The sequence below is a fragment of the Sorex araneus genome, chromosome 9 (genome assembly GCF_027595985.1).
Source record: "Sorex araneus isolate mSorAra2 chromosome 9, mSorAra2.pri, whole genome shotgun sequence".
In the NCBI taxonomy this organism is placed as follows: domain Eukaryota; kingdom Metazoa; phylum Chordata; class Mammalia; order Eulipotyphla; family Soricidae; genus Sorex; species Sorex araneus.
In genome coordinates this window covers 1,219,974-1,233,913 of record NC_073310.1, presented here as the reverse complement: position 1 = coordinate 1,233,913, position 13,940 = coordinate 1,219,974, and the positions used below count along the sequence as shown (strand labels likewise).

The 13,940-nt window shown below is 65.2% G+C and overlaps 1 protein-coding gene across 1 annotated transcript; it reads right to left on the bottom strand.

Moving 5' to 3' along the window:
* Positions 1-173: 173 nt before the first annotated feature.
* Positions 174-9,134, bottom strand: SLC15A4 (solute carrier family 15 member 4). The gene is made up of 8 exons (XM_055147630.1): positions 8,616-9,134; positions 5,295-5,578; positions 3,686-3,851; positions 3,539-3,616; positions 3,286-3,454; positions 1,785-1,940; positions 1,299-1,457; positions 174-567 (listed from the first exon to the last, which is right to left on the bottom strand). The coding sequence occupies exons 1-8, from the start codon at positions 9,102-9,104 to the stop codon at positions 416-418; spliced, it is 1,653 nt and encodes a 550-aa protein (XP_055003605.1). The 5' UTR covers positions 9,105-9,134; the 3' UTR covers positions 174-415.
* Positions 9,135-13,940: the final 4,806 nt, after the last annotated feature.

Here is a 13,940-nt window from a genome sequence, read left to right as displayed (position 1 = left end):
GGCCAACCGGGCCTGCTGTCACAGCAGACGGCGCTGGGCTGGCAGTTCCGGGCTCCATCCCTCTCTCAGGGCGTCCTGCAGCCGCAGACCCGCTCGCCGGTACGGGCCCGCACGGACCCCACACACGGCAGCCGGCGGCCGGGAGCGAGCGCTGGCAGACAGACCAGTCGGAGGCCGGCATCGGAAACCTTTATACAGTCACTGCCACGTCCGGCGAGAGCCGTGCTCGGGCTCACGCGACTCCCTTCCGAGGGTCCCCCCGCGCCCCCAGTCCCGGCCTCGTCCAAGGCCTGCGCTGTCCACGGGGCACGGTCACAGCAGGGGCGGGGTCGGTGCTGCCGGGGCGCCGTGAGCCCTGGACGCCCCCACGGCCCCGGGCGCGGGTAGCGGCACAGTCCAGCGGTGGGGACATGGCTCAGGCCCTCCTGCTGCCCGGCGTGCCCACGGCCACCTGCGCCTGCTGGCGGTCGTGCCTCACAGAGACGATGAGGAAGAGCACGAGGGTGCCCCCCTGGATGGCCGCCAGGAGGAAGAAGTAATAGTCCAGGTGGCAGCCGTTGATGTTCCCTGGGGAGGAGACAGCGTGAGCGCAGCCAGCAGCCTCGCACCCAGGGTCAGCGCAGGGTCAGTGTGTGCCCAGGAGGGTCAGCGTGAGCCCGGGAGGGTCAGTGTGTGCCCGGGAGGGTGTGTGACCAGAAGGGTCAGTGTGAGTCTGAGAGAGTCAGTGTGTGTTCGGGAGGGTCAGTGCGTGCCCAGGAGGGTCAGTGTGTGCCCGGGAGGGTCAGTGTGTGCCCGGGAGGGTGTGTGTCCAGAAGGGTCAGTGTGAGTCTGAGAGGGTCAGTGTGTGTCCGGGAGGGTCAGTGTGTGCCCAGGAGGGTCAGTGTGTGCCCGGGAGGGTCAGTGTGTGCCCGGGAGGGTGTGTGTCCAGAAGGGTCAGTGTGTTCCCCCGAGGGCCAGTGTGTGTCCAGGAGGGTCAGTGTGTGCCCGGGAGGGTCAGTGTGTTTCCCGGGAGGGTCAGTGTTTTCCCTGAGAAGGTCAGTGTGTGTCCGGGAGGGTCAGTGTGCCCGGGAGGGTCAGTGCGAGCAGAGGGTGTGTCGCTCCAACAAGGGCTCCACAATGGGGCCCTGCAGGTCACTAGCAGGGAAGGACAGTGACGTGGGAGAGGGCCTGTGTGGCAAAGGGACAGGACTGGGCAGTCAGTGACCCTGGGGAAGGCCGAGCAGGGAAGGGCTGCCCGGGCGGGCACGTCACAGGGCCAGCCTGTCGCCCACCTGCCCCCGTGGCCACAGCATCCTTACCGAAGTCCGTGTGGTTGCTCATCCAGCCGATGGCCTTGATGGACACCAGCGCCAGCAGGCCAGAGCCCACGAAGGAGCCGACGCCCGAGAAGAAGAAGAAAAGGCCCATGACGGCACTCTGCATGGCCTTGGGCGCGGCCGAGTAGGCGAACTCCAGGCCTGCGGGCAGAGGGGCGGTGGTGAGGGGCGCCTGCACGAGAACAGGGGACGCAGCGGCCGTCCCGGCACCCAGCACCTCCGCGCCTGGGCGGGCGTCTCAGCCTCAGGAGAAAACCCGCTGGGCCCAGGCACGGGTGAGCCCAGGGGCCGGGAGCACGGAGCAGGTCCGTCTGCCCCCCCTGGGGCGGCCGTGGGACAGCCAGGCGCCAGGAGGCCCGGCCGCCTGCTCGCCCGCCTGAGTGTCCCGCCAGGGCTGGCCTGCAGCCCGGGCAAGCACTGGCCATCCACCTGCTGACCCCTGGGGGCCGGGCGCCCGGGCTGCCTCACCTGAGATGCTGGCGAAGATCTCGCTGAGGCCGATGAGCACGTACTGAGGGACCTGCCACCAGATGGGCAGGTCGGCGGCGAAGTAGACCACGTCCCCGATGGTCTGGTTGACGCTCCTCTCCTGCACCAGGGCCAGCCGCTTGCTCTCCAGAATCCCTAGGGCGGGAGCGGGGGGCTGAGGGGGCCCATCTGGCCGTGTGGGGTGGGGGGGGACGTGTCTGGGTCAGTGGGCCCCAGGCGGGAGGGCACGGGGCCGCAGCACAGGCCTGGCCAGCAGTCACAGCGACGGCAGGGCCCAGGTCCCCGGTCTGCAGCCGGGACTCGCGGGGACAGAGGGGACCCCCGGTGAGCCCCCACCTCCTCCATGCAGGACACGACTCGGGCCCTCAGGGAGGGGGAGGCCCAGCACAAACACGGCCTGTGAGGAACCAACACGCCAACCCCACGTGGCTGCCGAGTCCCGCCGGGGACACCGGAGCAGAGACAAGACGCTGCCCAACAGGTCGGCGCCTGGCCGGGACGCCTGTTCCTGGGCCTGGGGCCTCCTGCCCCTTCCCTGCTGTTCTGCTCCGTGCTCAGGGAGAGGAGCGAGATCCTCAGGAGCCCCGCTCCTCTCGAATACCTCAGCCCGACTCCCCGACACTAAGACTCTCAGTGCTCACTGAGAACCCCACAAAGGAGCACAGCGCTGTGTCCCAGGCCTGCAGTGCGGGTCTGAGACGGGCCCGTGTCCCTGCGTGGCACCAAGGGCACCAACGGGGGCAGAAGCAGTGTGTGAGCCACCCCCACCACGGGCTTGGGGAGAGCCCGTGCAGCCCCCGCGCCCGGCCCGGCAATCAGCGCTGCCAGACGTCCTGCCAGCTCACTTGCTCTCATTTCCCCGCAAGCCCCCGAGTGCTGAATTAGAGCCAGCACACGGGGAGCCTCGTTCTGGCACGGCCCCGCTTTAATTATCCGTTTGACCAAGAGAAAACGCAGCGTCTTCTAGAACGTCCCTGTGTCTGGGCCTAGGTCCCTGGGCCCTGGGACACATTTCTCTGACCCCACCAAGCCCCGCATTGATATGTTCACCCTGGCGGCAGATGAGGGCGGCTGCCAAGCCTTGCCGGAGAATACTGAATTCCATCTCGGTGGTGCTCAATGTCGAATGCCCCGTCACGGGACGACGCACAGCTGGCCTGGGACACGGCCCTGCTCCCCTCCACGGGGACAAGCCGTCTTACGGCCCAGTGACTCCCACGTACAGCGAGGACTCCAGGGCCAGCTGGGCAGGGCGGCTGGAATCCCACCTCAGCGCGTCGGCCCCGGAGGCCGAGCCCCGGCCCAATCGCCGGGACTGAGGCTGATGCCCGTGTGAGGACTAAGCGTCTGACTCGCGACAGACCCGCCGCCGGGGTCTGTCCTCTCTCGGGGGAGAACACGCCCCCTCGGTTCTGTCTAGGGTGTCTCGGGAGCACCCACCGACAAAGGGCAGAGCCGCAGGGAGCCGGGAAGCTCCTACCTGCGGCGAAGGCCGAGCACATCACGAAGAACATGCCCACGGCGATCCTCTTCAGGGACGACGGGAGGAGCCCGTGCCGCCGCAGGGCCGGGTCGACCACCTTGTCCTTCAGCGGGACGAGGAGGAGGATGAGCACGGCGTCGAACAGGGTGAGCCAGGCCGCTGGGAACTGGGGGGCGCAGGACAGTCAGAGCCCGCCCGCGAGCACCAGGGCGAGCCAGGACCCCCGCGAGGGCCCGGGCAGAGCTCTCACCGTGTGGGGCGTGGCGGTGAAGCTGGAGATCTCGGGGATCCGCAGGTGCAGGCTCTGGAGGACGTAGGTGGTCTGCATCTGCGGGGAGAGCCCGGTCAGGCCCCGCCCGGCGCGGGCGAGCTGCCCACCGGAGGGGGCGGCCCTCACCTGGAAGTAGACCATCCAGTAGGGGATGAGCGCCAGGAGCACGGGCACGGTGCTGAGCAGGCCCCGCACGGCGTCCACCCGGGCCTCGCTGAGCCCTCCGCGGGGCAGCTTACAGGAATCAAACAGACTGTGTTTAGAGCGAGCCCCACAGGCTGCGGCGCTTTCACTTGGGGAGATAAAACGAAGCAATTAGTTGGCGCCCACCCCAGACACCAACGCCTGGCGGTCGGCTAGCCTGGGAGCAGAGCGCGGCTCCGGCGCTGGCTGGCCGCCTCGGGCCGCCCCGGGCTCCGAGGACCCCCCACACCAAACGGCGGGGCGGGGGTGCTCACGGGGGGCGGGAGAGGCTGCGGTGGCCCAGCCGTGCCCTCACGGGCCCGAGTGGGGCTGCCCGGGGGTCCTCGGGGGGTTCAAGTTTGAGTCCGGCAATTTCCCGACTACGCTGTTCCCTGTGCCCTGGGGCCCCCAGGATGCCCGGCCTGCCCAGGGTCCGAGCCTGCAGAGGCCAGTCTGCCAGCAGGACGCCGCGGGCTGTGCCCCAGGAAGGCCCATCTCGGCCCACCGGCCCTGCGGCCTCTCTGCGCCTGTCCCGGCTCTTCCTCCTTCCTGAGACGCCTCCCTCAGCCCTGACCCGGGACTGCCCAGGGCAGCGCGGACAGTCCCACCGGCGGGCTGTCTCTGCTCAGCGGGAAGTCCCCAGCTAATGGGGCCGGCCGCCCTCCTCAAGGACGACCACTGCCCTGTGGCACAGCGCACTCTCCCCCCACAGTGCACACCCACAGTCACACCCCCCCACACACAGTAGTCACACACACACACACAGCTCACACACACAGCAGTCACACACACAGCTCACACACAGCAGTTACACCCACACAGCAGCCACACACATAGCTCACACCCAGTCACACCCCCACACAACTCACACACACACAGCTCACACCTACAGCAGTCACACACACACCACACACACAGCAGCCACACACACAGCTCACACCCACACAGCAGTCACACCCCCCCACACAACTCACACACACAGCACAGTCACACACACAGCTCACACCCACACAGCAGTCACATACACACAGCTCACACCCAGTCACACCGCCCCACACAACTCACACACACAGCACAGTCACACCCACAGCTCACACCCACAGCAGTTACACCCACAGAGCTCACACCCAGTCACACCCCCACACATAACTCTCACACACACCGCAGTCACACACACATAGCTCACCCACGCAGCTCACACCCACACAGCTCACACCCACACAGCTCACCCACAGCAGTTACACCCATACACAGCTCATACCCACACATGGCTCACACCCACACAGCTCACACCCACACAGCGGTCACATACACAAAGGTAAGACCCACAGAGCAGTCACCCAAAGCTCACACCCACAGCACAATTACACCCACACACAGCTCACACCCACAGCAGTCACCCACACAGCACAGTCGCACACACAGCTCACCCACACACAGCGCAGTCACACACCAGCTCACCCACACACAACAGTCGCACACACAGCGCAGTCACACCCACAGCAGTCACCCAGCACACACACACACCCGGCAGCCCCCCGCAGGCGCGCACCTGGGCTCGCGGGCGGGCGCGGGGCGGCAGGCGCGGGCCAGCGCGCGGAAGACGTCGGAGAAGGCGCTGCCGTCGGGGGGCTTGCTCACGAAGCAGCTCTGGCCGCCCAGGAAGACCAGGAAGGCGGCGCCCACGCAGGCCGTGGGGATGGCGAAGCCCGGCAGGAAGCCCACGTTCTGCTGCACGTAGGCCACGCCGCCCAGCGACACCAGCGCGCCCAGGTTGATGCTCCAGTAGAACCAGTTGAAGAACCGCCGCGTGGCCTCCGGGCCGCGGTCTCGCACCTGCAAGCACGGGCGTGTGAGGGGCGCGGAGACGCTCGCCCCGGGCCCGCCCACAGGCCGCCTGGGACCCCCCCCCCCCCCCCCCGTGCCCGCCACCAGCTGATTCCGAGATGCGCGCTGGGCCGGACACAGGCCGAGAAGCTTCCGGGCTCAGAGTCACCCCCAGGTAACGCGTCGCCTCAGCCCCGGGCACAGAGAAGCGCCTGACAGGCGGGTCTCACGCTTCGCACCAATCACCGTGCAGAGACGGGGTCTGATGGGGCAATGAGCCAATCACCGTGCAGACAGTCTCAGTCTCATGGGCCGACGTACCAATCACGGAGCAGAGACAGGAGGATGACACAGGGCAACGAGCCAATCACAGTGCAGAGACAGGGTCTCGCGACGTCAATGAGCCAATCACCGTGTAGAGACAGGTTCCCACGAGGACAACGAGCCAATCACCGTGCAGAGACAGGTTCTCACGAGGCCAATGAGCCAATTACAGTGCAGAGACAGGTTCTCACGAGGCCAATGAGCCAATCACCGTGCAGAGACAGGTTCTCACGACATCAACGAGCCAATCACCGTGCAGAGACAGGGTCTCACCAACGAGCCAATCACCATGCAGACAGGTTCTCACGAGGCCAATGAGCCAATCACCGTGCAGAGACAGGTTCTCACGACGTCAACGAGCCAATCACCGTTCGAACACAGGTTCTCAGGAGGCCAACGAGCCAATCACCGTGCACAGACAAGTTCTCACGATGCCAATTAGCCAATAACTTCGCGGACAGGTTGCCGATGTGCTAATCACTGGAACAGACAAGGGCTCATGGGCCAAAGAGCCAATCACCACCGCACAGACAGAGGTTCTCCTGGGACCAACGCGCCAATCACTATGCAGACAAGTTCTCACGATGCCAACGAACCAACCACGTGCAGAGTCATGAGCACTTTCCCAGCAGCCGTACATGCTGTTGGGCTTCTACGCCAAAGCTTAAAGGTGTTTTCACAGGTGTGATTTCACAACAGCACGCGCTGGTTCTCTAAAACGTACTCAGAATATTCGTGCCACCGAGACAGAGCAAAGGGAAAGGTGAAGCTGTGGGCATGGCTGGTTTCAGTGTGAGGACCACCCTCAGCACCGCCCCCACGCCACAAAGAAAAGCAAAACCTCCAGGGACAGACAGCCAGCTCCTGAGAACTACTCCAGAACCCTCCGGAGGCCCCAGATAACCACAGAGCCTGCCCTGCTGCTAACAAACGGGAAGCTGGTTCCTATAAACAGCAGGTCACATGCTCCCTGCAGGCCCCACCCGGGCCAAGCAGGCTCCCCACAGCAGCTGTGAGCCAGCGACTCCTCGTGCCCAGCCAGCCACCTGCTGGGGAAACAAGCTGTCCTGTGATGGGGACAGACCCCACTGGCAGCCAGGGAGGACGAGTCCAACAACTGGTCCAGGAAAACGCCTCAGAATACACAACCGTCACCGCCCTTCCCTGTGCCACGGACACCAGAAGAAAAACAAGCTCTTGGTCATTTCAAACACAGAATCCACCCACAAAGGGAGTGTGTATGTGTGTATGTGTGTGTGTGTGTGTGTGTGTGTGTGTGTGTGTGATCTCAAACATGGAATCCACCCATCCATGTTTGAGGGTGGCTATGCGTGCAGAAGCACCCCGCACCTCAGACACGCATGGCACGGTGTGTGGTCTAGCCCTGTGCTGCGGCCTCAGCAGACAAGAGTCTGCAAAGGGAAAGCAGTGTCCAGACCGTGCACGTCCTCACCCGGACAGTCAGCAACATGCCCACCTTCCAACGCTGCAACGAAGGTCGGCACCCAGCTCATTCGGGCCACAGTTGGCCGCCCACGTCACCCACACCTCCACCCTCAGCACCTACCAACGCTCCACTGTAACGGCTGGCTGAAACCAGGCCCACCCACGCAGAAAACCCTTCCTTCGGGCCACCCCTGGCCCTGCAAGAGTCCTTGGGCCTCTCTAAGGGCCACAGCCCTGCACACACAGCCAGCAGCGCGCGTGGTCTCTGTTGTGTGGCCTGCGGGCAGTCACCATCCAGGACTCCCAAGGCACATCCCCACCCACAAGACGGTGGGCACCGCCAGACACCTGGGCCCTGCAGTTCCCTGTGATGACTGCACTCAGAAACCTTTACTGCCACCCCCTCTCTGTTATGTGACTCCATACGAGGTCAGAGGAGTCAGGGTTAGACGGATGGGCAAGCCCAGTGGGGAGCGCAGACTGGCACACAGGAGGCCCTGGTTCTATCCCAGTGCTGTGTAGTCCTCTGAGTCTTGCCAAGAGCAACACCCATGGAGAGAGGCCTAGAGGGCGCGACCCAAGGCAGCCCCCACCTCCTTCCTCAAAAGCAGAGATCCAGAGGCGGGATGGCAGCGCAGGGCAATGGGGCACTTTCTGGCTGTTCCTGTTAAGAGGCAGTTTTCCAGGGGACTCCGGATGTCGCCCTAAAGGAGGAGTGCGCAGAGGCCCGTCCACCCTAGGTGTCTGCGAGACGGCGGCAGATCCCCCACGTGGTGCTGGGGTGCCAGAACGCAGGCTTGGGTGCTCGTAACACACGTCCGCAGGGCTCAGGTGAGCAGAGGCTGGAGTCCCCTCCCGTTAGGCACAGGCCAGAGCACACCCGGGAACCAGGCGCCAAGACGCACGGCAGAAAGACGCTCTGCTGTGAGTCGGTCTCCTCGGCCGGGGCTCGCTGGACCGCCCTGCGGACGTGCAGGGAAGTGACCACGGACAGACACGGCGGCGGCTACGGCCACGCAGTCCCAGGCGGCGAGTCCCCCACTCAGCTTCAGCTTCTGCCCCGCTGCTTCACGCACCGCCGAGCGCTGGAGGTCCAGAAGCGCAGGGGTGCGGGGGACCGAGGGGTCCCGCTACCCCCCGACACCCTCACTCCGCATCACTGTCCCCACTCGCGCCCTCCCCGCGCCCGTGTCCACGCCAAGACGTGCATCTCGGGCGGGCAGTCCGGCGCCTCTCACGGGCTCCCCCGAAACGGGAAGCGGCCGGCCCCGCTCACCTGGTCGGCGCCGAAGGGCGTGATGTTGGCCTTGACGGTGCCCACGCCCAGCCCCGCCAGCACCAGCCCCGCCAGCGCGGCGGGCGCGCAGTAGCGCGCGGCGGGCTCGGGCCCCGGGTCCCCGCAGAGCGCGGCGCGCGTGCGGGGCGCGGCCAGCAGCGGCAGGGCCAGCATGCCCAGCAGGTAGAGCGCCAGCCCCAGCAGGATGGCGCGCGCGCGGCCCAGCACGGCGTCGGCGCACCAGCCGCCCAGCGGCGCCACCAGGTAGCCGAGGCCCTGGAAGAGAAGCAGCGCCTGGCTGGCCTGCGCGCCCTCCCAGCCGAGCGGCGCGCCGTTCAGGAACAGCACCAGGCTGGCCGTGACGCCGTAGAAGGCGGCGCGCTCCAGCAGCTCGCACAGCAGCACGGCGGCGCACGCCCCGCGCCGGCCCGCCAGCAGCGCCCGCCGCCCGCCCAGCAGCGGGGCGCGCTCGGCCTCCTCGGCCGCCATCAGCGCCGCCCGCGCCTCTCGCGAGACCCGCCCCCGCCGCGCCGCCCGCGCCTCTCGCGAGACCGCCCCTCGGCCGTGTCATTGGCCTTTCCGGAGACCGCCCCCCCCCCCCCCCGCTCCCGCCCCGCCCCTCGGCCAGACCATTGGCTCGTCTGAGCTAGCCCGGCTGCCCGGGCCGCCCCTCAGCCGTTGCCATTGGCCGCTCGCGAGACGGATCCCGCCCCTCGGCCGTGCCATTGGTCTCTCCGCCCAGCCCGCCCCTCGGCCGTGCCATCGGCCAGACCATTGGCTCTTCTGAGATAGCCCAGACGCCCGGCCCGCCCCTCAACCGTTGTCATTGGCCGCCCGAGAGACAGCTCCGGTCCCTCGGCCGTGCCATTGGCCTCTCAGGAAACCGCCCCCCCCCGCCTCCCAGCCCGCCCCTCTGCCGTGCCATTGGTCACTCGCGAGACCGCCCCCTACTGCCCGGCCAACCCCTAGGCCATGCCATTGGCCTCTCAGGAGACCGTCCCCGCCCCTCGACTGTGCCATTGGCCTCTCTAGAGAACGCTCCCGCCCCTCGGCAGTGCATTGGCCTCTCAGGAGACCGCTCCCGCCTCCCGGCCCGCCCCTGATCCATGCCATTGGCCTCTCACCGCGCGGCACGCCGGGACTTCCGGACAGCCCGGAAGTGGACCCTTCCTCTGTCGTTCCCGGCATAGACGCCCACAGTGTCTGGGGTGGTTCCTGGGCTGCTCCCCGTGGCCGGCCGCCCTGCCACCCTCTTCCCCACACACACGACAGCGCCGGGCGCCCCGCCGGAGCCCGACCCACCCCCGGGAGAGGCCGAGACCCCCGGAGGGAGCCCGGCTGCCGGGCGGGACCCTGGGCCCCGTGAAGGCCCCCCGGGGCGGGGCGGCCGCCGGAGGATGCTCGTCGGGCCACGGCGTGGGCGGCCGTGCACGGGGCCCCTCGCAAGGCGCCGGGGCAGGGCCGGGGCCCCCGCGGCGCGTGGGTGTCGCTCTGGAAACGGCACCGCCCGGCCGGTGGGACCGGGGCTCCCCGGGCGTGCACCCTCGGGAGGGCAGCAGTCTCCACTGCTGGGCAGGGAGCCCTCTGCAGGCCTGGCCTTGGAGTGCTGTGGGCGCTGCAAGCGTCCAGGCGCCGCCTGGACACCTGCGATCAGAGCGTGGAGCGTTCAGGCCCATGCAGCTGGGCCGAGAACGCCTGGACGGGACTCCTGGGACCCCTGGGGCCGCACAGCGCCCTTGAAAAAGAACAGGCGGACGTGCGAACTCCAGTGACCGGCACCTGGGCCGAGACTGCCGTCCCCAGTGTCTTGGGTTCAGCGCAAGGGGCAGAGAAGACTGTCCCCAAAGGGCCGTGCCCGGGGCCCAGGTTCGCGGGGTGCAGGGCGGGGCCGGCGCACTGTGGTCCCGCTCACTGCAGAGCTTCCAGGAGACAGTGATGGAAAGGGCGAGGGAACGCGGGTCCTGCGGGGACCCCCGGCCCGCTTTCCATTCCCTGCTTCTCCGTTACCTAGCCACAGGCGCTGTCGCGGATTCCTCAAAAAGGCGGTTTCCAGAAGGCTCCTGGAGGGTGGGTGAAGCTCCTCCCCGACCCCAGCGAGCAGATGGGGCTGGGCTGTCCGCATGCCAGACCCGCCCGAGCAGGGTTGTGGCCGTGGCTTCTGCTTTTTCAGGATCTCAGTTCCCTGAAGGGCCGCGATGGGCCCTGACGTGGGTGCTAAGCTGTATCAGAGTCACGAGCGGAGGCACCTGACACCCCCAACTGGGCAGCCGGGTCCAAAAGTCCCCACCGAACCCTCTGGCTGCAGCCGTGCACGCAGGCGTCCATCCTACCGCCCAAACCCTGCCACCTCCACCCACTCCCTGCCTGGGGGTCCCTGCGTGGCGGAGAGGCATGTTTTGCCTTGGCTCCTGCCAGCAGGCCTCCTGCTGGACCCTTCAGTACCGAGGCCTGGCTGGATTCTTCTCCTGTGCTTAAAAAACCCAGGGCTGGAGCGATAGCACAGCGGGTAGGGCGTTTGCCTTGCACGCGGCCGACCCGGATTCGATTCCCAGCATCCCATAGGGTCCCCTGAGCACGGCCAGGGGTAATTCCTGAGTGCAGAGCCAGGAGTGACCCCTGAGCATTGCTGGGTGTGACCCAAAAAAAGCAAAAAAAAAAAAAACCCAGGGCCAGGTGGCGCATGCTTTGCATGCAGAAGCCCACGGTCAGTATCCGGTACTCTGCCCTCCCCGCCCCCGAAACACCCCCCCCCCCCCACCATCCAATATCTTCACCGCCAACAAACCAGCAGCAGACACCTGCTGATGCGGGCGGGGAGGGGCAGGGAAGGAAAGAGTGGCCCTGGGGCTCCTCCACTCCTGACCCCTTGGGGCCACGCCAAGGAGCCGGCCCCAGGCTGTGTGCCCTGACCTCCCCTGCCGGAGCACAGGGTCCAGCCGGGAGAAGAAGCTGCAGCAGAGCTGGAAAATCCAGAAGGAGGGAGCTCAGAGAAACCGCCGGGGCAGGCCAAGACCTAAGGCTTATTTGTACGGACGGTAAGGATTGCTGTTAAACGGGAAAGTGTTGGACACGCTTGCAGGCAAGTGGCCTTCCTGATAAAGGGCCGACACCTGGGCAGAGCAGCAGGCCAGGCAGGCCCTGCGGCCAGAGAGGCAGCTGACCTAGGCTGACCCAATCAGCAGTGTGTTCACAATGAGCCCTACACAGGACTTAATTAGCCCAGAAAAGCTAATCCGCTTCTGACTGGGGAATGCCCATGTGACTGAGGCGGGCAAGCAGAGACAGAGAAGGCCTCCCCCTCAGTGAATTTCCTGGGAAATAATCATAGCAATAGCCCCGCGGTTGCAAAAAGCCAGCTGTGCAGAACACAGGAACTAGGGCCTGATGAGACTTTCACCTGGTCGCCACAGACCCAGAGACGCTCCAGCAGAAACAAGAGGCCAGGAAAGGAGTTTCCGAGACCATCAGCGTTCCCAGCCCCGCCTGCCTTGGCAACCTCCCTAGCACAGACTTTGACCTAGGTAGACGCCCCCCCACCCCATCCTTCCCGTGGGGACTGGTTGGAAAACCTATAAAAACCACCTTGAAGGAAGGAAGGGCGTGCATGTGCCACTTACGCCCATGCGGCCGAGCACACGTGTCCAGCATCTGCCCCTTGAGACGTGGACTTTCCTGCCTTCCTGTCTAACGCTGGGGTGGGGTCTCCGCCCTCGGAGAAGCACGGGCTCTCTCTCGGGCACGTTCCTCTCCACTCTCCCCCACCCTCTCCCTCCCCCTTCAAACCTCCAAATAAAATCTGTGTCACTCCCCTGCTCCTCTGCTCCTGAAATTCCTTTCTGTGAGCAAGACAAGAACCCCGTGGCCCTGGGTCCCGGGTGGTGGAGGCGGATGGGGAGAAAGTGACCGTCTCTCTCCTCCCCGCTTCCCACGAGCCACCCGTGGGGGCCACCCACGTCGCAGGGATGACCCGCGCCTGCTCTCTGCTCGGGCGCACGCCTGTGGTCTGCACCCCCTGGTCTGCATCTGGAACATTCCCTCTCCGAGGGCAGCTTGGGCGTGGGCTCTGCCGTCACACAGCCACCTCTCAGCAGACAGCGCCGGGGCGAGCAGGAGACGCAGGAAGAGGCCAGGCACAGGACGGGGCTCCCTGGGGAGGTGTCGGGGCCAGTCTGTGGGTTCAGAGTGAAGCGCAAGGGGGCTGCTGCTGCTCGAAGCATGTGGCCCACAGCCACCTCCCACCTCCCCAGCAGAGAGACAGGAGCAGGGACCAGGCCTGATGGTGAAAGTGGCCCGGTCAGTGCGGAGCTGCTGGCATACTTACAGAACCTCTGAGGGGGCTGAGGTCAGGGCTGTGATTGATCATTTACACAGATAAGACATCTGGGAGTGGGGCCGGAGCGATAGCACAGCGGGTAGGCGTTTGCCTTGCACGCGGCCGACCCGGGTTCGATCCCCGGCATCCCATATGGTCCCCCAAGCACCGCCAGGAGTAATTCCTGAGTGCAGAGCCAGGAGTAACCCCTGAGCATCGCTGGGTGTGACCCAAAAAGAAAAAAAAAAGACATCTGGGAGTTTACATAGATCATTTACATAGATAAAGTGTATGAAATTCTCTTTTGGGAGATCAAAGCTAGGAGACACTCTGTCTCCCAGGCACATCCACGTTGCTTTTATCTTTCCCTCTAGTTGCATAAGTTATCAAAAGTTGCAGTTGTTTGGATAAACACAGTAAGAGACGAAGATCCCAACACTTCCTTCTCTGGGCTGAGAGCAAGCAAGGCTTTTATCATAAATCCCAGACCAAGTCCTCAGGCCAGTGCAGCTTGTCCCATGGGGGTCCTGTCTCACGTCATGACAGCTTGCATCAAGATCATGCATTTATGCTTTCTAGAATGTCCTATTTCGATGCTTCATAGTGGATAGCTTTGCCACTCGTCCCGGTCCACCCCAGTGCCATGGCAGGGCCTCCCCTGTGTTAGGAACTAGAGCAACTGAGGCCTGAGTCAAGTAATTGTGACCAAGTAATTACGCCCAGGAATAGATATATTTCAGAGTCAAGCGACTCCCAAATATTAGGAGCGTAGCATTAATGATCTTCCTGTGCTTAGCTAGAGAGTATTGCTGTATAGTAAAATGTAAAAAGGCTACGGGGGGGCTGGAGTGATAGCACAGCGGGTAGGGCGTTTGCCTTGCACGCGGCCGACCCGGGTTCGAATCCCAGCATCCCATATGGTCCCCTGAGCACCGCCAGGGGTGATTCCTGAGTGCATGAGCCAGGAGTGACCCCTGTGCATCGCCGGGTGTGACCCAAAAAGCAAAAAAAAA

What these genes read in the sequence shown, in the direction of transcription:
- SLC15A4 (XM_055147630.1), bottom strand. Translation starts at nt 9,104, where the DNA reads ATGGCGGCCGAGGAGGCCGAGCGCGCCCCGCTGCTGGGCGGGCGGCGG. An exon ending in GCGCCCGCCCGCGAGCCCAG is followed by an intron (nt 3,852 to 5,294) that starts GTGCGCGCCTGC and finishes TATCTCCCCAAG; the next exon opens with TGAAAGCGCCGCAGCCTGTG. An exon ending in GAGCAACCACACGGACTTCG is followed by an intron (nt 568 to 1,298) that starts GTAAGGATGCTG and finishes TCTCCTCCCCAG; the next exon opens with GGAACATCAACGGCTGCCAC.